Consider the following 25515-nt stretch of genomic DNA (forward strand, 5'->3'; position numbering starts at 1 on the left):
GTGCAACTACGAAAAAGTGTTCAACCATGTACCAGCAAAAAGCACAGGCCACCAGTGAGTGGTGAGCTCATCGCACACTGGGAAACCCTAGGTCTGTTCTGTGCCTTCTGTGCCCAGACGCTGGAGCCAGGGCTGGGAGAGAACAAGGCAGTGTCACTCGTGCTCAGGAACCGATCAACACTGTGTGGGGCTAGCAGCCAGGTCTGCTGCCACCAAGGCCAGCCTGGAGGAGGCAGCCTGTCCCAGGCTGGGGAGATGGGAAGGCCGAGTGGGATCCCAGCTCCATTATCACCAGCTCTGTCACCCACACTTGTCACTTTCCCCTCTTGGAACCTCAGCTTCCTCATCTCTGCCGTGGGGCAGTGACCCTACTGACCCTTGAGCTGCTGTCAACCTCAGCTCCAGGATGTCTGATGTGCATCCAACACAGGCCTGGCATGGCCTGTCCCCAGGCATCCCTGGGGGCCCTGCCTGACATGACCTAAGTTAGGAAGCCTCTCAGACGTGCTGGCACCGTCCACATCTGTCTGGCCAACCAGCCAGGCATTGTCCAGCCTCATGGCCTGGAGCCTGCGGCTGGTACTCTGGCTGACCCGGCCAGTCCAGCCAGCACTGAATCTGTTTTTCCACAAGTGAGGCAAAAGGCTCCTGCCTTTTTCCATGCTCTGGAAATGCCCCAGCTGCTTCCAATGCAAGAGAGGCTAACCTGAGCTGGCAGGGGAGCTGCAACTTGAAACGCAGCATCCTGCTGCAACCCTGAGACGGCCGCATAGGGAAAGAGAGCCCCGGGTCAGCCTCAGCCTCCTGAGACTCCAGGTGCCAGGCTAGGTCAGCACGGAGACACACAGTGGGCTGTCCATAAAGGGTCCTCAGGACCAAGTCCCCATCCCACAGGCATCTGGGTAGGCCCAGGGTTACCCGGCGGGCCTGCTGAGTTCCTGAGACCCTGCTCAGGCCCAGCCAGCAGCGTCCACAGCTGGAATGTGGACAGGCAGCCTTGGGATAGTGGCGGAACCCTCCCTGGGGATTGCGCAGCAGAGAGAAGCTCCCGCTACTCCTGTTGCAGGTGAAGCTTCTGGAATATCCAAGGAGTTCCTCATTTCCCATATGCCTCCAAGGACACAGACCCCTGCCCCTTGGCCTCATAGATGCTTCCACTGTCCTGTGAAAGCCCCGCCCACACACTGCCTTCTGTGTCCCTCTCCAATTCTTGGACACCCTTGCTCATGGCCGCAGCCTGCCCTTGTGGCTCCTGGGACTGCCCCGCCTCCAAAGCCCCAACAGGCATCCTGATTTCAGGACTGGGTTACTCTCTGGGCCCTCCCACTTCCCCTCTCCCGCTAGGGGCTGGGCCTCTCTTCACGGAGAAACAGGCCACACCTGCCGTGGCTTCCAGCTCTAGGCCAGCATCCTCCCTGACCCAGGCCCTGGCCCGGCCCACCCTACCGTTCCCCACCCCCTCTGCCTCTCTCCAGGTCCCACAGCCTGGCTTGAACAAGGAGGGCACTAGGCAGCTGGGGCCAGTGTCACCTGGAGACAGGTCAGGTGGGTGGAGGGCTGGGTGAAGACTGATTTCATCCCCTCCGTGTCCTGGCTGTGTGGCCCGGGAAGCCACTTCTGGCTCTGCTTGATTGCTGCATTTATAAAGTGGGGGTAGAGCCAGGCACCTTGGGAACTGGGGACACTGCCATGGGATTACAGGAGCTCAAGTGTGGGACGCACAGGGCTCCCCCCAATCAGCACCGCACCAGAGCTGGCAGGCCCTGGATGCAGAATGTAGAAGTCAACTGGGTGTCAAGGCGAAAGCTCGTTTACGAGGGATGCCTGGCGGGGACTGATGCAGGAGGCAGTGGTTCCAGCTGGCGTCCCTTCATTTGTTCAACTGCTGTGTTTGCTGAGCACCTGTGCTATGCCTGGCCCATCGTAGGCACAGGGGCCTGCTCTCCTGGGCTCTCTGCCTGGTGGTGGCGGAGGCATCTGTACCCAGGTACCAAGGTGAAGACACAGTTGGTAGTGACCCCCACTGGTGGGTCTGTGACTGCCTGTCTCACTCTGTGAATTGCTCCTGGGAGCCAGGGGTAGGGCTGAGCCTAGAAATGAGGAACACTCAGCTGTGGGGAGCAGGGAGACTCAGAGTGGAAATTCTCAAAGCAAGCCCTGGAACCACTTCAGCAGCATCTTTGGGGAATTCTTAAAATGCAGATTCCTGGGTCTGGTCTCACAAGGAGGATCTGGGGCCTAGAGATCTGCATATCTCTGACAGGCACCCAGCTCATTCTGATGTAGGCTGGAGGGTCACACTTCTGCAATGTGACAGGTCACCAGGGAGATTTCACTTAGAGGGGATGAAGGGGTCAAGGACACTATGGATGCTTTGGGTCTGGTCAGATTGATGCCTGAAAACAGGTTCTTGCTCCTTAAAAAAGCTGAGCATTTGCCATCTGGGTACTCCCTCGACGTGTGCACACTGCATCCATCGCCCAGTCCCCAGAGCTAAGAATTGCCATTCAGGGGACCCAGCCTAGTCCAACCTCCTGAATCCAGATGAAAAAGGAACAGGCCTGGGGAAGCCAGCGGGAAAGGGGTTGCCAGTCCCACTGCCTGCTCTGGGCAGGCTTTTGAGTTGGGCTTTGAGCTCTTCCACTGGATAGCCTCAGGAGGGAGGTGCTGGTCCTCCCACAAGAGATGAGCAAGTGAGCAGGGCAGCTGGCAAGGTGGGGGAGGCCTGGAGCCCGGGTGGGCCGACTCAAGTCCTGGCTCTTTCTTTTTGGGCTCTGCCCTGCGCCATGTTCCCCAAACTGGAGGAGCGCTGACTGTGGCTCACCTCATGGGTGTCCCTCAGCTCATTTCTAGCCCCTTCCAAGCCTGGCCCCAGTGATGACCTCTCAGAGGGCACGGGTTCCAGAAGTCTGTTGCAGGAAGCAGTTTCCCTGTGTGCCTGCCCTTGGATCAATTTTGGGAGAATTGGTGAGTGGTTATGTGAAATGATGTCTTAAAAGACAGTACAGTCACAGCTCACATACGAATATAAAATGAATACCTGCCGAACAGCTTGTTGAATTTGTGAGGGACTTGGTAAGATCTTATCACTGGTTCATAGCATTCAAAGTACCTGATATGGTTTGGCTATGTCCCCACTCAAATCTCATCTTGAACTGTAGCTCCCAGAATTCCCATGTGTCATGGGAGGGAGCTGGAGAAAGGTAATCGAATTGTGGGGGTAGGTTTTTCCCACGCTGTTCTCGTGATAGTGAATAAGTCTCATGAGATCTGGTGATTTCATAAAGGGGAGTTTCCCTGCAGGTGTACTCCTGCCCACCGCCGTGTAAGAAGTCCCTTTGCTCTTTCTTCATCTTCCACCATGATTGTGAGGCCTGTCAGCTATGTGGAACTGTGAGTCTATTAAACCTCTTTCCTTTATAATTACCCAGTCTCAGGTATGACTTTATCAGCAGCATGAAAACAGACTAATACAGTACCATACCTATAAGGCAGAATGGTAATATGAATTTACAAATAGATGCAAAGCTGACTGAATACACAGGGAGGGAAGTGAAATTAATCGTATTTCAACTGGACAATAATTATTGTGTCTATGGACGAGAATCATTTGCATTGCTACCAATCATCTAGAACTTACAGAGTTGCAGTATAGCTCGAAGACAATGAAAGGCCTGACACCCCATTGAATCAGATAATCCAGAAGGCTGTGCTTAGACAATGCCTAGTTTTGCATTGAAAATACCTAGTAATTTTTTTATTCATCTTAAAGTCTTTCAGTTTTTAGAAGTGGGCCACACATCTGGCTCTGAGCTTCCTTACAGCCAAATCAAAGAGGAAACCAGCTTCAAATATAGTGTCTGTGTATACTAGTTGTTCACAATAAGTTCAGCTTCTCACTGCATTGAGACCTGGTTCTTCTTCCAGGAGGGGCCTCATCAAGAGAACTCAAGTGATGTAGAAAGCAACATCCTCAATAATATTCTTGCCGCAAATACAGTGGTGACACTTGTGGAACTGTGTCCATAGGCCAGGGCAGTTGCTCTGAGTGTGGTCCCAGGACAAACAGCATCAGCATCACTTGGGAACTTGTTAGAAATGCAGATACTCAGACCCCACCCCAGACCTACTGAGCAATCTGTGTTTTAATAATCCCTCTGGGTGATTCTAATGCAAGCTGAAGTTTGAGAATCATGGGACAAGAGTTCTCAACCCTACAGTCAAACGTTAGAATTACCTGGAAGGCTTTCAGAGGACATGATGCCTGGGCCCACCCAAACCAATTCATGCAGGATCCCTGTGTGCCACGCCAGCTATGTCTATTTCTAAAGCTCCCCAGGTAGTTGCACCATGCAGCTAGGAGGGAGACCCACTGTTGCTTAGTCATTTAATGCAAACTGATTGGCCAACAGATGTGCCATTTGCTCCAGAGAAATCCAGACCTTCACTTGCAAAGCTTATAGGAGAGGGCGCCTTCCTTCTTTCCTTCTTCCCTTCCTCCCTCCCTTTCTTACTTCCTTCTATCTTCAACACTGAGCACTACCATGTAGAAGGCAGAGTCCAAGGGTGCATTAGACACTATAGGTTCCTGATCCCGAGGAGTCAGCACCTAATGGGAACTTTGGAAGTAGTCTAGTGGGAATTCCAGACAGGTGAGGGTGTCGGTGATGTGGACAGGATGGTAGGGCAGCCCTCGGTCCATCTTCCATCCTTGTCTGATGCTGCTTTTCTTGGCAGGTTGTGAGGGGATGTGGGACAACATAAGCTGCTGGCCCTCTTCTGTGCCGGGCCGGATGGTGGAGGTGGAATGCCCAAGATTCCTCCGGATGCTCACCAGCAGAAATGGTAACCACTCAGCCCATGGGGCCTGGCGGAGAGGCTGAGGGGTGGCCCTCTGGGTGGGGCCTCAGCTTAGAGGCAGGAGGCCAAGGAAGCTTCTCTGAGGACAAGTATGGGTACAATGATAGGGGAGATCACTGCAAAGGTTTAGAAGCCTTGCTTGGGAATGTGGGGTGGACTCAAATTCTGAGGGTCTCAAGCAAGGGGGCGGGAGGCAGTGCACTGGGGAAGGCGGTAAGTGAGCCTGGGCCTGCTTCTGTCTTCCCCAGGCCCTTCAGTTAGGAGATCTCTTCCTTCCTTCCATGTTTCTGCCCCCTTAGCAACCAGGGGCCTTGTTCCAGTCCCCATGTCTGGATCCCCTCCTGGCAGTGGCAGGCTCCCTAATGGCCTGACTTTCCAGAATACTTCCTTCCTCTGTCAGGCCCTGCTGAGAAACTGGCTCCCTGGGAGCCCCTGGCCTCCTGGGGCGGGGGATTCTCTTACCAGAGGACAGCTGCGGATTTAAGAATTTTCCTAGTTGACTCACATTGATTAGAGGTTGACCATGCACTGGGCATTTTTATATGTATACATGGGCTCATTTAGTCATTATAAACCCCCTGCAGATCACAGACCTTTTCCCTTGATCCAGTAAAGAGTAATAATAACAGGGACTGAGAAAAGCTGTGCAGTTGCCCCTCTTTCCTGGTCCATGCAGGACAAGAAAGCTGCCTGATGAAGCCTGAACAAGAGCAGGTGATTTAACACTAAAACCTACCAGCCTTTCAAAGTCAGGCAAGGCAAAGATGACCACAGTTCAGAGACTGTGGGAAGGGAGTGGAGATTCTTCTCACCATAATTCTGCTGTACATACGCACATGTGTGCACACTCACACATATGTGGGGAACATGCTGCTCCCTCAAAGCCTCACTCAACACCCTACACTATGGGAACTGGAGGGGGTTGAGGTAGACAGGCTTGAAACCCGCTCCTCCACTTCCTGGCTTGGTAATGCTAGCTGCTGTAACAGACGATGCCCCACATCTCAAAGCCTTCATGCAAATTTGTCCACAGAAAGTCCAAAACAGCCCAGGCGCGGTGGCTCATGCCTGTAATCCCAGCACTTTGGGACGCCGAGGTGGGCAGATCTCCTGAGGTCGGGAGTTCAAGACCAGCCTGGCCAACATGGTGAAACCCCATCTCTTCTAAAAGTACAAAAATTAGCTAGGCGTGGTGGTGCACACCTGTAATCCCAGCTACTCAGGAGGCTGAGGCACGAGAATCACTTGAACCTAGGAGGCTGAGGTTGCAGTTAGCTGAGATCTGAGATCGTGCCACTGCACTCCAGCCTGGGCAACAGAGTGAGGCTGTGTCTCAAAAAAACAAAACAAACAAACAAACAAAAAATGTCCAGAACAGGAAACAGGTATTCCTGATTAGTAGGCAGCTCTCCCCTACTCGGTGACTCCAGCACCCCACACCTCACAACTGTGGCGGCATGCAGTTTCCAGGCTGACTGGCGGAGGGGAAAGGACTCTGAGGACCACATGGCAGAGGTTCATAAGGGGCGGACCTGGGAAGAATCCCACTCTGCCCACATTCCTTCGGCTAGAACTCAGTCACATGGCAACATCTAACTGCAAGGGACTTAGGGAAATGTCTTTTAGCTGGGTGCCAGTCAGCCCCAGGATCCAAGTTGCTCAACGCTGCTGAGCCTCAGTTTTCTTGACTGTAAAATGGGGAAAATAAATAAGACCTGCCCTGTAAGGCTGTGCTTGGAAATAAATTTTGTCCCTTCTCCCCTACTCCTCTCCCTTCTTTTCCTTTTTCTCCTTCCCACCTTCCCTCCCCTACCCCTGCCACACACACGCCTGCAAGCTTACCAACTTTACCTGCCAGCATGGCCCCTCCATGCTTGCCTCTGGGGTCCTGGGAGCTCAGAACACAGGAGATTAGTCCAGATGTGGCGGACCTGGAGCCCCAGGCTGGTCAGGTGCAAGGTCACGCCCAGACTCCACTTTCTGACTCCTGTGCAGTGCTCCTCCACAGCTGACCGGGTTTTTCTCCTGATGGAAAGGACTCGAAGCTCTTCTTCTTTGCAGCCCTCCCTTTTCAGCCTTCCTAGAGCCACAGCGCCTCCGCCTCCCGCAGCACCGTCCCTTCTGCCCTGCAGAGGGAATAGGCAGAGCTGGTGCTCACGGCCACAAAGTGACCAGGTGCCAGTCCTGTCACATCCTTTCTCAACTAATTGCTTGAACCCCTCCCTGCCTCATTAGGTAAAGGCTCAGTGTCTCCCTCTTGAGGCTCCCCTACCCTTGGATTGCTCATGGTCCACCGCAGGAAGCTCAGGGGTTCCCGGTATGTCCGCACAACGTGAGGATGGAAGCTGGGGTCCTGTGCCGACTCTGCTGCAGTTTCTTCTCGCCGCCACATGGTGTCGCTGTGGGGCTGCAGGGCCACACCAAAGGCCTGACTATTGGGCTCTGGGCTCGCTCCAGGGTAGTGGGGGCTAGGTCGTTCATATCCGGCCTCGGGGTGGGTGGCCCAAGAGCACAGGTCAACACCTGTCTGGCCTCAATTTATCACCAAGAACTCCCACCCACCCTTCCTTCCTCCCCATAGATCTACTTCTGGGTCTGATTAGACCCCTGCTCCTTCATCTCCTGGCAGGAAGGCAGGCTTCCCTAGGTGGTGCCCCCAACCCTAACCCCAGGGGGAGCGCCCAGTGAGGACAAGGCGCTGTAGAAAATAAATTAATTCTCCTTCAGGGCACCTACTACATGGGTCCTGACAGGAGGGGTGGGGTCCATGTGACTGGAGAAACCGCAGGCCGATTCTGCCCCCAGATGTTTCTGTTCATGCCAGGCCTAGAGTGCTCCCTCTAGGGTGTATTCCTTTGATTCTGAAAAGGACGCTGGTCTTCCAGAGTTCCTTATTAAAAAACACAATTCCCCAGCGGCATCCCCTTGGCCCTCTTTCTCTTCCTACTTAGTGGGGATCTGGCCTTAAAGCGGTCATGCTTCCCAACCTGATTAAGGTCCCGGAGCCTTCTGAAAATCAGATGAAAGCTTTGGACTGGTCTTTCCCCAGGCTGCATATATATATATATATTATATATATATTTATATATGCACATAATATATATATTTTTGGCATATATATTAGGCCAAAAAAGAGATATATATGCACATTATATGCATATTTATATATATGCACATTATGTTTATATATATTATATATATGCACATAATATATATGTTTATATATATTATATATATTTATATATTATATATGTACATACTATATATGTTTATATGTATTATATATGTACATAATATATATGTTTATATATTATATATATTTATATATATTTTTATATATATTTATATATATATATATATATGCACAAACATCCTTTCAGGGGTCCCCTGAGGTGCACACTGGCCTGTGCCTGGTTAAGTTTCCCTTACCTATTAGGAATTCAGCCTTGGGGAAGTGGGAAGGCAGCTGCTTTGCAGCTCTACAGAGTGGAAGGCAGGGGGTCCTGCCTTGTTAGCAGCTCTGGGCACCTGGCCTGGGTCACAGGCAGCATGTGTCTTGGGAGTCCTGCTGGGTCAGTGAAGAGAGGGCCCCGAACAGGCAGGCCTGCTGCCCTGGGTGAGCCCACAGGGAGCCCAGCCTCTAGGCATGCACTGTCTTATAACCTTTGATTCTGGCCTTGGGGGAATTTGTGTTCCCTTAACTCGCTTTCCCATCCACCCAGCCTAAATTTGATCACCGTTGTTTCCCATCTGACAACCTAACTATCTTGATTCAATTCCAGAAACCTCCCCACCCCTCGCCTAAATTCCAAGATTCCAAGCCCCTCCCACTCCTGCCTATTTTAGAAAGGCCAAAAAGAGAGGGGAGTGATGCCTCGGCGCCCGCTCTGTGCCTGGCACCAGCCTAGGCATTTTCCATGTGCTCTCATGTTCCCTGCTCACTCTTGCAGTGTGGGTGATTATTTTATGGCACAGAGAAATGATCCACCGAAGGTCACACAGCGACCAAAAGGCTGCGTTGGGTTTCAAACTCAGATCTGGCTGCTTCTAAACCTGCGCTCCAGGCCTCCTGAGCCTCCACAGGGCAGGCATGCCCAGATCTCAGAGGACACGGTCTCCTGGTACTAGACGCTGCCCTGAGACTTCAGGAAGAGGGCCTGGTGGGCGGGTAGAACAGTGATGGCATACACTGTGTTTGGGCACCATAGCCCAATTCTGGGCCTTGATGTTCTGGCCTGTAAAAAGGGCAGCAGCACCTCCTTCAGTGGGGGCACTGTGAGGATTAGACCCTAAACCCTGTTAGCCAGGGGCCCAGCCCCTGGGGCATGTGTAAAGGAGCATGCCACGCTCAGCTGGGGCTCTTAAGGCTCCAGTGAGAGCAAAGGGGTGGCAGGGCTCCCACCCACAGGACTCAGCCATCAGCACCCTGCACACTGCAACACTTACACCGGCCTGAGCTGGGGAGCCAGATCCCAGCCCTCCTTGGCAGCTCAGAGTACAGAATACAGCGAGGCCATTCAGCCTGAGGAGGGAAACTCCTCACAGTGGCCTGCCAAGACTTCCTTCCTGGCTGGTGGCTCCCTTCCGCAGGCTGGGCTCCTGCTGTAAAAGGTCCAGTGGGGAAGCGCTCTCCTCTTCCCTATGAGAAGAGTTCAGGGCAGGCTCTTTATCCCCACTCAATTTGCCTTTCTGTCCAGCCAGCTAGCCCGCGTTTGACAAGCAGAGGCTGTGGGCCAGGCACTGGGGAGGCGGGGAAGCCACAGCCCACGTGGTGAGAGGGCCCGGCATGCGGCCTCGTGCCAGGGGTGGGGGGCAGTGAGCAGCTGAGCCGGAGGACCGTGGTGGTCTCAGGATCTATTATGCGGAGAAATGCAGAGGGGTGGCCTACAGGTCGTGGCTGAAGGGCCCTCCACCCTTCCGTGAGGGGCGCTGCCTGGAGGGGTTCATCTCAATGGCACTCTGGTGGTTTTCAAATGGCTGCATGAGCAGGGCATGAAGTTCTATTTAAAACAGAACTTCCGTGGAGCAGGATGAGTAAAAATGGGAGCGTGAGAAAAAATCATGATGGGAGTGGCCAGGTGCTGGGCAGCCACGACAGATTCTCCGGGGGACCTGCCTGTTAAACGGTGGCAGGACTTGGGATCAGGAGCAGCACCCAGCTGGGGTGAGAAGGGGGATTGGCACGTGGTGTGTGCTTAAGAGCGTGGGCTCTGGAGCCCGAGCCCCAGGGTTCAAATTGCTTTCCCCCTATTCACTAGGGTGTGGTCTTGGGGAAGTTCTGGAACTGCTGTGTGCCTCAGTTTCCACACTATAAAGTGGTTGTAGTGGCTACATGTTACAATAGATGTTACTATGAAAATCACAGTGCCTGGGCCCATGGTTCACTTACAGGACTCTTGGCACCCACAGGTTCCTTGTTCCGAAACTGCACACAGGATGGCTGGTCAGAAACCTTCCCCAGGCCTAATATGGCCTGTGGTGTTAACGTGAACGACTCTTCCAACGAGAAGCGGGTAAGCCTGTCAACCTCCACCCCACGAACCCGGGGACAGGAACCTGTGGGGTGAGGAGGCCCTGGGAGAGGACAGGGTGGCACAGGCCTGGGACAGTGGTCAGGATGTAAGGGCTGCCCACTGTCCCCCCGCCTCCTACTCACACAGGTGTCAGTGGGTCTGCCTCACTGTCCTGGTCTATCGACCCGGAGATGATGGTTAGGAGGACCCCAGGCACAAGCAGGAACTGTCACATACCACCGCGAGACTGGGGATACTGGATTCATTCAACTGAAAGAGATGCTAACATGGTGGCTAAATGCTCAGAGCCAGGCTGGTGCGTCTGAATTCCGACCTTGACCTTAGTGGGGCTGGGGAAGATTTAATCATTATGTGCCTCAGTTTCTTCATCTGGGAAATGGTGTTAATAATGCTGACAACATAGGCTTGTCAAGAGAACTAAGTGAGTTCATAGATGTGCAATGCTGAGATGGGTGCCTGGTCACAGTAAGTGCTCAGTAAATGTTTGCTTTTGGCCAGGTGTGGCGGCTTACACCTATAATCCCAGCGCTTTGGGAGGATGAGGTAGGAGGGTTGCCTGAGGCCAGGGCAACATAGTGAGACCTTGTATCTACAAAAAATGTTTAAAAATTAGCTGAGCGTGGCGGCGCATGCCTATAGTCCCAGCTACTCAGGAGGCTGAGGCAGGAGGATCGCCTGAGCTGGAGAGTTCGAGGATGCAGTGAGCAGTGATTGTGTCGCTGCGCTCTAACCTGGGCAATGGAAGACAGAGTGAGCCTGTCTCTTAAAAAAAATGTTTACAGCATTCGAAGGAGTCTCCCGGCTCTGATAAGCAAGGAGGGAGTCCGGCCGCAGAGCTACCCTAGCTGAGAGGATGCTCCCTTCAGTAATCCGCTGACCTTTTCTGGGGACCTCCAGAGGCTTCCTCTGAGGGTGGCCATCAGGGCCCTGTCTGGGCTCAGCTCACTCTGCATCACTGTCCTTTCCCAGGATGGCCCTGTCTCTCAAATCTCATGCACACTGTGCCATCCTGCCTCCCACCTGGGCCTTTGTCCCCGTTAGGGCCCCTTGCCTGGAGAGCACTTTCCTCCTCTCTTCCTGACTGATTCTTATACATCCTTCGAGACTCCATTCGGGCCCATCAGTGCCAGCCCTTTCTTCCCTTCCCCACGGGAAGGGCTCCTTTAGAGCTTGGTGTTGGCCTGCAACTATTACCTACCATGTTACGTTAAAATGATCAGCATGTGCCACGTGCCTCCATCTCTCTCACTAAAATACATGCTCCTCAAAGGCATTCATTCACTCCACAAACACTCACTGAGCACCTGCTATGGGCCAGGGCTGGGTCTGGGCAAAATCATGGTGACAAATCAGAGTCTTGTTCATTTCCAGGTCCCAGTGCCCAGTACAATGCTTGGCACCTATGAGGTGCCCAATAAATATTTGTTGTGCACTTAAACATCTATTGAGTGTCTTCCTGGCTGGTGGCTGGAATTAAATCCTCAAAATAACCCTGTACATTCATTGTTTTCCTCACTTTGCAGAAGAGGAAACTGAGGCTCAGGGATTAAGGAACATGCTTATAAAGTAGTGGAGGTAGGATTTTAACCAAGTCTAGCTCCAAAAGTGCCAGTGCTCCGTCCTCTGTCTTCTGATGCCTCCCCATAAGATGTGCGTCCCCGCAGGGAGTACACTTTCAGCAGGTCCCATTAGCTAAACTCCCTAGAAGGAATATGGGCAAGCTTTGCTTGTCCCTTGGAGGGTAGGGTGAGTTCATGGGGGAAAGCACGGGTGGAGAGTGGCAGAATTCAGGCAGAAGGGAGGAAGTTGTGTGGCAGAGCACACTGTCTTCTGCATTTTGTGAAGACCCCTCTCTCTATAGCGCATCAGCCTTGCTCTATGGGAGGAAGGCAAGCTCCAAAGGAGAGGAAGCAGTTCTTTCCTTCCCAGGGCTTGTCATCCCATTGGGAACATACATGAGGTCTTCAGATCTGGTCAGAGCGGGGTGATTTAATAAGGAGATTCGACAAGGAGTGGTCACTTGTGGTCTTGGAGGGATGGTGAGTGGGCTCTGCCTTCTGCAGAGGAACAGTTCTATCATCGACTTATATGAAGAGAGGGGGCTTATTTGTATCAAATTTGTAAAATCCATAAAACTAAAAAGGAATAATATCATGATGCATGGCGGGATGAAGGTTCATAAGAAACCTTTGTACTGCAAACAACACACATTTCTAACTGGTTTAATAAGCACACGTGGCTTGCATAACTGGAAATGCAGAGAATGGGCTTTGGGATTCTTTGATGAGGCAGCACCACAGAATCAACAGGGTCTGTGTCACTTGCATCTCTCTCCCTGCTGTCCTGGTGGCTTCTTCCTCAGATTGGCATTGTAAGATGACTGCCATCAGAAATTGCAGTCACAGGCCAGGCACGGTGACTTATGCCTGTAATCCCACCACTTTGGGAGGTCGAGACGGGTGGATCACTTGAAGCCGGGGGCTCGAGACAAGCTTGGCCAACATGGCAAAACCCTGTCTCTACTAAAAATACAAAAATTAGCCAGGCATGGTGACGTGTGCCTGTAATCCCAGCTACTTCAGAGGCTAAGGCACAAGAATCGCTTGAACTTGGGAGGCGGAGGTTGCAGTGAGCTAAGATCTCGCCACTGCGCTCCAGCCTGGGCAACAGAGCGAGACTCTGCCCCAAAAATAAGACAAAAAATCCACACAATGAGAACTGTTAGTTTACACGGATCAGCAGGAATAATGGAGCCCAGGGCCTTGACCACAATGTTCATGTCAGGATTAAAACTGTAAAATCCCAAACCAAGGAGCTGAAATTTCATAAAGGAAAATGTAACGCTTTGGACTTAACTCAGAAAAAGGATTGTCCAAAAATGGTGGAAAGGAGACCTAGCTTGGCTTCAGCTTGCATTAAAAAATGAAACAAAACAACAACTCTAAGATTGGAAGGGTTTCCTGAGCACATGATTCATCGGTCCCTAAATGCCAGTCCACAAATTGGCACGAGTTTTGTTCTTTATTCTGAGATTTGAATCATCCTATTTCTTATTATTAAAATGTCTTTTCTTTTTATCAACTGAGGTTGAAGGTATGTAATAGTTGCTTTTCTTTTCTTCTTCTTTTCTTTTTGTGACATCCTTACTTGGCATACACCACTATATTACTGACACACAGTATTACTGACACCAATAGTGGACTCAGATTGGGAGTAAGATCACACATAGATGCTGTGTGGGTAAATAAAATGAGATTTACAAACTGTAGCTCTTGGGCCCAATGCAGCGCCACTGCCGGCTTTTGTAAATAAAGTTTTATTGGAACACAGCCAAGCCCATTCCTACCACAGTAAGGCTACGTTTACGTGACAAGGGCAGAGTTGAGTATTTGCAAAAGAGACCACAGGGCACCCAAAGCCTAAAATATTTACTCTCTGTCCCTTCACAAAAAATGGCTGTGACAGCTGATCTAGAGGCTTCAGAAAGCAGGTGGCACAGTCAAAACATACAGCAGGAAGAGAGGCAACTGAATTCAGGACAGACAGCAGTGAGGCTTCTGGGCCCCAGGTCCTCCGGGAGTGGTGCACACTTTTAGATGTTAAGAGCTGAGGACTGGCTGGGTGTGGTGGCTCATGCCTGTAGTCTCAGCACTTTGGGAGGCTAGGCTGGGAGAATCACTTGAACTCCTGAGCTCAAGACCAGTCTGGGCCACATAGGGAGACCCTATCTCTACAAAAAAAAAATTTTTAAAGTAGCTGAGTGTGATGGCACTTGCCTGTAGTCTTAGCTACTTGGAGGCTAAGGCAGGAAGATTGCTTGAGCCTGGGAAGTTGAGGCTGCAGTGAGCCATGATCATGCTACTGTACTCCAGCCTGGGTGACAGAGTGAGACCCTGTCTCAAAAACAAACAAACAAAAGAGCTAAGGACCGAAGGTCACATGAAACCTCCAGGGAGCAAGGCTGTTTCTGGGTGGGTGAGGCCTACATGAGAAGCGGGCTGGTCACCTGGCAGGCAATGGCCACAGCCACAGGACAGTGCAGAATCTTCTGCCTGACACCCCCCTTGTCACCCTGTGCCTCTTCAGGCTCTTGCAGGCTGGTCCAGGCATCCCCAGGAGTGAGGCTGACACCCTCCGCAATGTGGCTCATCTGTACATGGCGAGATTATAGGTTAACATATTGGTCCTCAATTTTTTGACATTTCATGGGTCTTTGATGTCCCAAAGCCTAGGAACCATTAATTCAAGGCAACACACTGCCCTTCAAGGGTCTTCCTCTCATCTCTGAGAGGTGACTCCTGGCTCTCAGGAGAGCAGTTACATCAGTGGGGAACTCAATTTCACATGGTAGCCTTCCCATCGAAGGCCACCTCCCGCTGTCAGAAAATGTTCAGTCACCCTGAGTCAAAATCTACCTCCTTTCTGGAAACTTCCCCCAACTGGAGCCCACACATGAGGTCTGACCCTTCTTCTACATGTCATTCAGTCTAACACTTTTCTCTTCTAAGTGTGTGTTTTTCCCCTCCAGGTGTCATGGACCCAGTTTTTTCAGGTACTCTTCAGATGACACAATCACCCTCCTCCAGAAATGCTTCAGTTTATTAATGTGACTCTTAAAATAACATGCCCAGCCTCTCCAAACATTCCCACGTGGCCAGCTGCCCATAGCACTCCATCAGTGTAACTGAGAATAGAGCTAATTTTTGAGCCATTTCGTGCCTCAGACTTCATACCATCTCAAACCGCTGACTCATTTTGAAGGAGGATGGTGGGGTGGGGAAAAATTAAAATTACCATACACTGGGTGTTTCCTACATGCCAAGGCATTATCTAGGTACTCTATCTGACACCGTATTTGTTCTTCCAACAAGTCTGCAAGGTAGATATTATTATCCCCATTTTGCAGATGAGGAATCTGAGGCTCAAAGAAGTTAAATAATTTGCTCAAGGTCACACAGTTGGTGAGTCACAGTCCGGGTTTGGAACCCTTGTCTCCTGGCTCTGAAGCCTGTGTTCTTTCTCTACAGTACACTGTGTGACACCATGGAGCTTGGGTCTTTCTAACCTCAAGGTTATCTTCCCATGAAGAGCTGTCAGCCAGGTTTCCCCTATTCTATTCTTGTGCCTTATTAAAAAAATAATTACCCTTTTCTTTTGGTTATAAATAGCCTTATCCACTGTGGAAAAATTAGAAGCATAGAAAAATTATAAAAGAAAATAACAACTCTATTTGCAAGCCTATAATACAAAGTTAACCACTGTTAACATCAACCATATCTCTTTACAATCTTGTCTCTCTGTATGTATGAGATTGAACCACATGGAATGACTGATATTCAATTTTTTAACTTTCTTTATTTTTTGTGTTGATATTCAATCATTTTGGATCTACAAAAAACGTAATTTCATATAATTCTTTTTAAAATTTATTTATTTTAAAAATTCTCAGCAGAATCAATTTTCGTATAATTCCCTAATATGTTTTTACATATAGCTGGAATCACATTGCACATGTAAAGTTTTAATTCTGCCTTTTCATGTAATAATATATCAGCATGTCCTGACTCATTTTAAATTCTTGATAAACAACATTTTATTAGAGGTATAGCATGAAAGTAATTTGTATTTAAAATAATCGATGTAACTATTCTATTGTTGGACATTTGGGTTTTTTATCACTAATACTACTGTGATAAACATCTTCATGTATAAATATGCTTTTAAATTTCTGATTATTTCTTAGAATCAATTCCTGAAGGTAGAAGGGAGGTCAAAAGGTCATATTTCAAAGGTTCTTGATACATACTTCTATATTACCTTCCAGAAAGATTGAACCAGTTTTGAGTCCCACTATACCCTCACCTGCAGAGAAAATTATTACTTTTAAATATTTGTTAGTTTGGTTGGTAAAAATTATTTTTTTAATTTTTATTCCCTTGATTCTTTTTGATACTTTATTTTTTGAACCTAAATGCAGATCTTTTAATTTTTTTTTTTTTTTTGAGACAGGGTCTCCAGCCCAGGCTGGAGCGCAGTGGTGCAATCTCAGCTCACTGTAACCCCCGCCTCCCGGGTTCAAGCAAGCCTCCTGCCTCAGCCTCCCAAGTAGCTGGGATTATAGGCGCACATCACCATGCCTGGCTAATTTTTGCATTTTTGGCAGAGACGGGGTTTCTCCACATTGTCCAGGCTGGTCTCAAACTCTAACCTCAAGTGATCTACCCACTTTGGCCTCCTAAAGTGCTGGGATTACAGGTGTGAGCCACCGTGCCTGGCCAGATCTTTTAATTTTCTGACCAATATACCACTTAGATCTTTTTGACTCAAAGATGAGCCAATATGTGTGAAGTGGCTGCTGAATAAGTGAATGCCTGCTTGGCTGCATAGGCGCGCAATGTATAGATCAGGGGAGATGGGAGGTGATGGACCCCTTCTGCCTCTTCCTGGTCAGAGAATACATCTGGAGCTTTTCAGCTATGTGGTTCTGGGGGTCTTATTTAAGAAGGACATTAACAAACTGGAGCATATTAATTTAACTGAAGGTTGAAGGACTGTGGAAAGAGGTTAAAGACACAGGGAATATGTATGTATGTATGTATTTATTTATTTGAGACAGGGTCTTACTCTGTCACCCAGGCTGGAGTGCAGTGGCTGGATCACAGCTCACTGCAGCCTTGACCTCACGGGCTGGAGTGATCCTCCTACCTCAGCCTCTGAGTGGCTGTGACCACATGTGTGCACCATTGTGCCTGGCTAAGTTTAAAATTTTTTGTAGAGACAGTGTTTCACAATGTTGCCCAGGCTGGTCTTGAACTCCTGAGCTCGAGCAATCCTTCCTCCTTAGACTCCCAAAGTGCTGGGATTACAGGCATGAGCCAATGCACCCGACCTGACACGGGGAATATTTGACATAGAGAAAATGAATGAGAAACAGATGGGCAGAATAGCTATACTAAAAAATGGCAGGCCTCCCTGTATGACCTTTGTAACTTTTCTATATAAAACCGGCCTTATATAAAAGACAAATCCATTTTAAGTGGATCCAGAAGACAGAAAATGGACCAATAGGTGGTGCAAGTAATTGATTTTAGCTTCACATAAACAAAATCTAATATTTTGTGCTGTTTTACATCAAATAACTTTCTCAAAGGGCAGTGAGCACTTTGTCTCTAGAGGTATTCAAGCAAAGGCTTGAATTCAGAGAGTTGGTAAGGGGCCCTATACATAAGATGGAAGTTTGAATTGGCATCAGATGATCCCTAAGGGCTTTTCCAATGCCAAGATGTTACGGTGTTATGCGTCTCTGAATTGGCGTCCTTGGGGTATGGACAGAATAGCAGCGTTGGTGGGGTTCAAGCTGCCTGAAGCGGATGCAGTGAGGCACAGAAGGGCAGAGCTAGCCAGGAGGGCCGGCGGGGCTGACACGTGCCTCTCTCTGCAGCACTCCTACCTGCTGAAGCTGAAAGTCATGTACACCGTGGGCTACAGCTCCTCCCTGGTCATGCTCCTGGTCGCCCTTGGCATCCTCTGTGCTTTCCGGTGAGAACACACTGCCAGCTCTCCATACCCCAGCCCTCCTCAGGCACAGACTTTGGGTCTCTTCTCAACCACCCAGGACAGAAAGAGGAAGGTCTGAGTGAACTACCTTGTCATCTCTTGATCTAAAGCTGACCTATGGCAAAACATCGAGGTTCCTGTGACCTCATTCATCCCTTTATTTGTTCAACGTTTACTAAGCACTACTGAGAACTTGCGGCCGGTCGCTTTATATGTATTATTCTAATTTTCACACAATGCTATGACACAGGTAACAGGAACCCCATTTTACAGTAGTACTAGCGAGATTCTGTTGCAAAAGACAGAAATCCACCTTGAAACAGCATAAGAAAAACAAAGACGACCTGACCCATGTAAGTGGCAAGTTCAGGGGCATCTGCTGTAGGCATGGCTGGATCTAGGTGTTCAGCGGCATCAGCGGCTAGGTCTGTCTCCCTCCATTCCTCTGCTCTGGGTTGGCCTCATCCTCTGGGAGACTTTCTGCAGAAGTGGCAGAGACAACCACCAGCAGTTGCTGGCATTCATCCTGCTAGCTCAGCAACACCAGGGCCAACAAGAGCCTCTCCCCCTCTGGTTCCAGTAAAAGTCCTCAGAGTTCTCATAGGCCAGGCTTAGGTCACATGCTCAACTCTGAGCCAATCACTATGGACAGCGACGGAGCACTCTGATTGATCAAGTCAGTCATGAGGGTGAGAAGGGTGGAGCCCTCCCAATCCAGAGCTGGAATGAGTTTCCTAGAAGAAAGCCTGCTTCCCGTACCAGAAGCAGCAGAACAAGTAACTGACTTCTGTCCCCTGCAGCAAAGGAGGACACTGAGGCTCCGGGAAGTGAAAAGTCTTGCTCAAGGTCATATAGCTGCTAAGTGGCAGAGCCAGGGTCTGCTTTCTCCCCGCAGCCTGTGTTCTTTCTGTGCCCCCAGCCCTCTCCCGTTCTGGTTGCCGTCCTCACCCCTCCCCCAAAACAATTCTGGGAGCTGGAGATGGTGGTAGGTCAGGGCAGAATACAATGCTGCCCCTACAGCCCCAGCTTTTTATTTATTCATTTAGAGACAAGGTCTTGCTCTGCTGCCGGGGCTGGAGTGCAGTGGCAACGACAGAACTCCTGGGCTCAAGCAATCTTCCCACTTCAGCCTCTTGTACAAGGAATACAGGCAGGCACCACCATGTCCAGCTAATTAAAAACAAAAAAATTTTTTTGGTAGATACAGAAGTCTCACTATGTTGAACTCATGTCCTCAAGTGATCTTCCTGCCTTGGCCTCCCTAAGTACTGGGATGACAGGTGTGAGCCACACTGTGGCTGGCCTTTTTTTTTTTTTTTTTTTCACGGCAGCATGTAGCAAATTAGACTGGCCACCTGGGGACCCAGGTCCTCATTCAGATTATGCTCACAGAATGTGTTACCTGGAAAGAGCTGAAGTCTAGAGCCTCAGTTTCCCCAGTGCACTGGGGGCAGGTGGGCCTGGCTGAGTCCCAGCCCCTCAGGCTCTGGCTTCTATGGCCCTACATTCTCTCCCTGCAGGAGGCTCCACTGCACCCGCAACTACATCCACATGCACCTGTTCGTGTCCTTCATCCTTCGCGCCCTGTCCAACTTCATCAAGGACGCTGTGCTCTTCTCCTCAGATGATGTCACCTACTGTGATGCCCACAGGGTAATACGTCTGGGTGCCCGAGGATGTCACCAGGCCCGCCTGCCTTCCCCAGCCTAGCTTTGGAGAGGGGAGTAGCCTAGTTGTCCTTCCCCCAAGCCCCTGCTGAGGCTGCATTTAATACCAAGGATAAAGCGGCCAGTGCTGACACTGGGCCAGGAGGTTCAGGGAGATTCCACAGCCACATGTGCACAATCTGGGTCACGTAGGAGAGAAGCTCGTGGGGGTTGCCGTAAATTCCCAGTGTCCAGGAGTGAACTAGCCACTCTAGGAATTAGATATATAGGGAGACTCCTCTTTTCCCTACTTCTGCCAGTTCCCAGCTGAAGAAAGATGACCCAGTCTGGAGAGGGTGGGGGTTGGTCATAAAAAGAAAAGGGTGAGCATGGGCCAGTATGTCTGTATAAACGCATTTGCAATAAAACAGTTGTGTTTTCTTAAATCTAACCCCCTTTCTCCTTCCAAATGCCCAGATGACTCAATTCATTGCAATCACCCTGTGTGTCAGTTGGGATTCCTTTTGCTGCAAATAACAGAAAACTATATATTGGGGTCTTAAACAAATGGGGGCTGTTTCCTATGTAAGCAGTCCACAGATGAGGTGGTGCAATGGCTGCATGATGCCGTGAGGGACACAGTCTTTTTCCCTGTTTCTGCACTGCCATCCTTAGAATAGGCATTTGATGTCATGCTTTACACCACATGGTTGCAATATGGCTGCTGCAACCCCAGGCCTCCTGTCTGTGTTCCAGGCAAGAAGGAGAAAGGTAAAAGGTTAAACATTTTTGTATCTTTTGGGCAGCTTTGCCTTTCTGTTGAGAAAGGGTACCTTCCCCAGAAACTCCTACCTACATCTCATTAGCTAGAGTTGAGTCAGGTAACCACACTTAATTGCAAAGGAAGCAGGGTGATTGAGTTTTTTACTGTCACAATCTCTATAGTAGAGGCGAGCAAGGGAGAAAAGAGATTGGAAATTGAGATTAGTTCAGCCAACCTGCCTGCCACTTCCTACCACTCACCTGTTTGTATCGTTCATAGTTGTATGTGTGTGTGTGTGTATTTTCTGACTCAGACTGAGAGATTCTTCAAGTAGGATCCATGTCTCTCAAGGAGGTCTCTAGGATGAAACAAGAGTACCTGCTGGGTTGCGCCACTGCACTCCAGCCTGGGCGACAGAGCAAGACTCCGTCTCAAAAAAAAAAAAAAAAAAAAAAAAAAGAGTACCTGCTGGGAGTCAGGAGCCTTAAATCCTAGCCACGCTTCATTACTGACCAGCAGTGGACAAGGCCAGCAATGCCCCAGCAGGGAACCTTCTCAGGTTTTACTAAACATTAGACTCACAAGTCAACCATGGGCCTTGCCTGGAGTCAGAGCCTCTGGGAAGGCCATAAGGCAGGAACCACCACTGTCCTGCAGGCAGCACCGGGCGCTCCTCCTTCTCGGGCTTGTCTTTGCAGCAGCCCTAGGGCTATCCCAGGAGCTGTCCCATCCCCGGGGGACAGCCCAATGCAAAGAAAAGGACAAAGGCCCTACCATGGCAGAGGTACAGGAGCTGTGCTGGTGTAGAAGCCTGGTGCCCCACAATTCTACAGGCATAACTTCCAGGGATCCCTGTAGGCGACATGCCTGTTAAAAGAGTCAGTCACTGCATCAGGGAAGTCCAACTCTATGACATCCCCATCAGATATGTGGAGAGTGCAATGTACCAGCCAGGGCCATTTTTACCATAATCAGTGGTACCTCCTAACAGAGTTGGCACATCCCTTCGTTATGTTTTTGCAAGGAAACTGAGCTTAGAAAAGATTTTTTTAACCCTTTGCTCAGAAATCTCTTCCCTTTCTAGGCCTTGGTTTCCTCATCTGAAAAAATGAGGTGATTGGGCAGTATCCGACACAGTTTTGTAGTTGAAGGACCGTCTCCTCATCTAGCCTGGCAGCCAGTGTTAGCATTTGAACCTAGTTCCTGCTCCTGTGATGGCTCATTGTCTAGCTTGACTGAACCCACTAGGCCTGTGGACTCCCACTCTCTAGAGAATGCTGCAGGCCTGATGGAGGAAGGCCACAGAAGATGGCCTTGAACCCCAGAGGCCCGCTCTTGTGGCCTGGCTCCTGCCCCTACAACACCCTTTGGGGCCACTCACCAGAGGGAACTCCACTGCCACCCGGCCTGGGCTCAGCTGCCTCTCTCTCTCCAGGCGGGCTGCAAGCTGGTCATGGTGCTATTCCAGTACTGCATCATGGCCAACTACTCCTGGCTGTTGGTGGAAGGCCTCTACCTTCACACACTCCTCGCCATCTCCTTCTTCTCTGAAAGAAAGTACCTCCAGGGATTTGTGGCATTCGGATGGGGTATGTTTCTCCCTGGGTCTGGTATCTGCATGGTACGTGGGAAGGGGTGCTGAGTCGAGAGTCGGAGGGTTTGGCTTTTAGTTCCAGCTCCACACTTAACTAACTTGTGTAATCTTTTTTTTTTTTTTTTGAGTTGGAGTTTTGCTCTTGTTGCCCAGGCTGAAGTGCAATGGTGTGATCTCAGCTCACTACAACCTTCATCTCCTGGGTTCAAGTGATTCTCCTACCTCAGCTTCCCAAGTAGCTGGGATTACAGGCATGCGCCACCACACCCAGCTAATTTTGTATTTTTAGTAGAGACAGGGTTTTGCCATGTTGATCAGGCTAGTCTTGAACTCCTGACCTCAGGTGATCAGCCCACCTTGGCCTCCCAAAGTGCTGGGATTACAGGCGTGAGCCACCACATCCAGCTAACTTGTGTAATCTTAGACAAGTTCCTTGATGTTTAACCCTCTGGTCTCAGTTTACTTATCTGTCAAGTGGGAAATCCTAGCTCAAATTTAGCCCCAGTTTCTGGCATCTAGAGCTTTTTACAATTTGTTCCTACCCAATACTTGTTGCCTCATCTGCCTTTAGATGGTCCATTCCTACGTCCTCTTTCTTCCTTCCTTTCTATATTAGGACGCTTTTGACTGCTGGCATCAGAAAATCTGTAAACCTTTAAACACAAATGAAATTAATTGGCTCATATAACTGAAAAGTCCAGGGATCACCAACTTCAGGAGAGGCTGAATCCAGCAGCTTAACACTGTTTCTTTCTGTCTCTACTTTGCCTTTCGTAACATTGGCTTTATAGTTAGGCTGGTGTTCCCAATGGAATGGCCAACAGCTTCTGGGCTAGAGACTTCCTTGTACCGAACTCCAATGAGAGAAAGAAAGAGATTCCGTCCAGCATTCTCAGCAAATATTCTGAGGTGCACTCTGGTTGGACTGCTTAAATCTCATAGACACCTTTGAACTAGACACAGAGGCCTGAGAGAATGAAATATGTTGACTGGCCTAAGCTACTCAAACCACGTGACTTCCCAAAGGCAACTCGGGATTCATTGTCTAGGAAAGAGGGGGAATGAGAGCGAGACAGCCAAGTGCGGGCCCCCATTCCATCCCTCTCCCTTTTCCTTTTCGGTCAGTGAAGACGATAAACAACTTCCATTTTAGGGGCACTTGCTCTGTGCCAGGCATTGGATTCAGCACTTTACATGTATCATTTAATCATCGTAGCAATCTCCAGAGGCCTCTCAGAGACCTCAGCTCACAGACACAATGTAACATACTCAACTCACATGGTAAACAAGGACAGACCTCAGGATTCAAGCCAAGACTTGTCTGTTTCCAAAGCCCTTTAACTTTTACCCTGCCATTAACATCCATCCATCCATCCATCCACCCACCCATTCATCCATTCCTCTATCCATTCATCCATTAGTTGTTCATTTGATAAACATGAACGTTACCCTAAGGAGTTCCAGACAGAGAGCCAGGTTCCTGTGAGCGACTAAAAGGCTTACAGAGATAGTCATGTGCACCAGGCATTAGCTTCTTTTGGTTTCTTCCTGGTGCCTTTAAGAAGTGTCCCTGCCAGGAATGCCCTCTGCTGCATTTTCTGCTTGTCTAAATCCTTATTTACAAGGGCCCTGTCTACCCATCAGGGAAGCTGCCTGAGCTGGCAGAGCTTGCTGAGCCCTCCTGCTTCTGAACCTTGGCAGCCCAGTTAGCACCTGACCCTGGGCCAGCGGGAGGTTGCAGGGTTATGCTGATGTCTCCAGAGGCCAGCAATCCCAGAGCGCCTGTGGACCAGGGACTTGCCTTATGCAGCTGGCTCTGCCAAAAAAGCACCCAACTCACTGAGCCCAACTCACTGAGCCCAATTCACTAAGCTTTAAATCCCAGATATGCCGGGATTCTGCCGTATGAACATGGACAGTTTCCCCATCTAGAATATCAGGACCGTAATTTATTCAACATTCTTTGAGCACTTCTGTGTTCAGAGATTACAAAGCTGCATTGTGATAATAGCTCTGTCACAGGATTTTAAGATGTTTGAACTAAATAATAAGAACCTTCCTTTCTTCTTCAAATGTTTATGGAGCATCTACTATACGCCAGCCCTGTGCTGGGTGCTGAGAATTGAGTAGCATATAAAACAGCAATGGTTCTCTTCTCCCAGCCTGTTTGCCTGCCAGACATCAAAGAGACCCTGAAGGGTCCCTGGAAGGCCTAAAGCCCCTCTATCTGTGAGAAGCCCTTTTCATTGAGGGTAACGGCCCCTGCTTGAAATTATACTGATTTCACCAAAGATAGGTTGCTTAAATGGGTACATGCCTACTGTAAAACCTTGCAAAAAAAAATTTTTTAAGTAGAAAAAAAAAATTACTCTAGTCCCACAGATTGAACTTTTTCTGAGATTTCCTTCCAACCTTTTTTCTACTTGCAGTTTTTCCTCACACAGCTGTAGTCATTCTCTATGAAGAATTTTGAATTCCGCTTCTTCCCATTAACACATAAGCATGTTCTGTATTATTTCAAATCTTTCATAAACATGTTAAACTACCATATAGATGGATAGATGTAACATAGATGTATTTAACCACATAACTATTGTTTGGACATTTAGGTTGTCTCACTATTATAAATAGCACAGCAATGAATACCTTTATGGGCAAAGCGTTTTCTTTATGTAATACAGAATCCCAGGATATAGATTCCTGAGTGGAAAGGAGTGAGCACGTTTAAGGTTTTTAACACTTACCCAAAGCTTTGACTTTTTCAGAGCGGCTGAGGTGTGAGTCTATGCCCAGAAAAGAGTGACAGCGCAGGCTTTATAGGTGAGCCAGGCTGCCACTCAGCGAGTGAGAGTGAGTGGCTGGCGCTGGTGGTTCTGCCTCAGCATGGGTGAGGGTCTGCCAAACCTAGCTTGCTGCACTCCCTGCCCAGAAACTCTGAGGCAGGGGGTCTGGGGTGGCCCGAGACTCTGCATTTCTGACATGTTGCCAGGTGATGCTCATGCTGCTGGTCCAGGGGCCACACTGAGCCACCAACTTAAACCATTACAAATTCTTCAAACTTTCCCACCAACTTGCCAGTAAGGATGGAAGATAATGAACAAGTGCCTCTCAAAACCCATGTTCTTTGCCCAAAGCACCAAGAATTGAGGCAAGACTTTTTTTCTTTTTTGAGACGGAGTCTTGCCCTGTCGCCCAGGCTGGAGTGCAGTGGTGCAATCTCGGCTCACTGCAAGCTCTGCCTCCCAGGTTTGCACCATTCTCCTGCCTCAGCCTCCCGAGTAGCCGGGACTACAGGTGCCCGCCACCACGCCTGGCTAATTTTTTGTATTTTTAGTAGAGACGGGATTTCACGGTGTTAGCCAGGATGGTCTCGATCTCCTGACCTCTTGATCTGCCCACCTCGGCCTCCCAAAGTGCTGGGATTACAGGCGTGAGCCACCGCGCCCGGCTTTTTTTTTTTTTTTTTTTCAACATAGGCTCTCTCTTTATCACCCAGGCTGGAGTGCAACTGTTCAGTCTTGGCTCACTGCAGCCTCAACCTCCTGGGCTCAAGTGATCCTT

The 25515-nt window shown here is 49.5% G+C and overlaps 1 protein-coding gene across 1 annotated transcript in view; it reads left to right on the forward strand.

Annotated features, from left to right (window-relative positions):
* SCTR (secretin receptor) overlaps nucleotides 1-25515 on the forward strand; it is a 76033-nt gene that overhangs the window by 32961 nt on the left and 17557 nt on the right. The window contains exons 3-7 of the mRNA XM_055262143.1: nucleotides 4738-4845; nucleotides 10270-10373; nucleotides 17836-17933; nucleotides 19472-19604; nucleotides 21796-21949. Coding sequence (XP_055118118.1) covers nucleotides 4738-4845; nucleotides 10270-10373; nucleotides 17836-17933; nucleotides 19472-19604; nucleotides 21796-21949 — 597 coding nt within the window. The remainder of the gene's footprint in view (nucleotides 1-4737; nucleotides 4846-10269; nucleotides 10374-17835; nucleotides 17934-19471; nucleotides 19605-21795; nucleotides 21950-25515) is intronic.

Source organism: Symphalangus syndactylus, chromosome 22 (genome assembly GCF_028878055.3).
Source record: "Symphalangus syndactylus isolate Jambi chromosome 22, NHGRI_mSymSyn1-v2.1_pri, whole genome shotgun sequence".
Lineage (NCBI taxonomy): Eukaryota > Metazoa > Chordata > Mammalia > Primates > Hylobatidae > Symphalangus > Symphalangus syndactylus.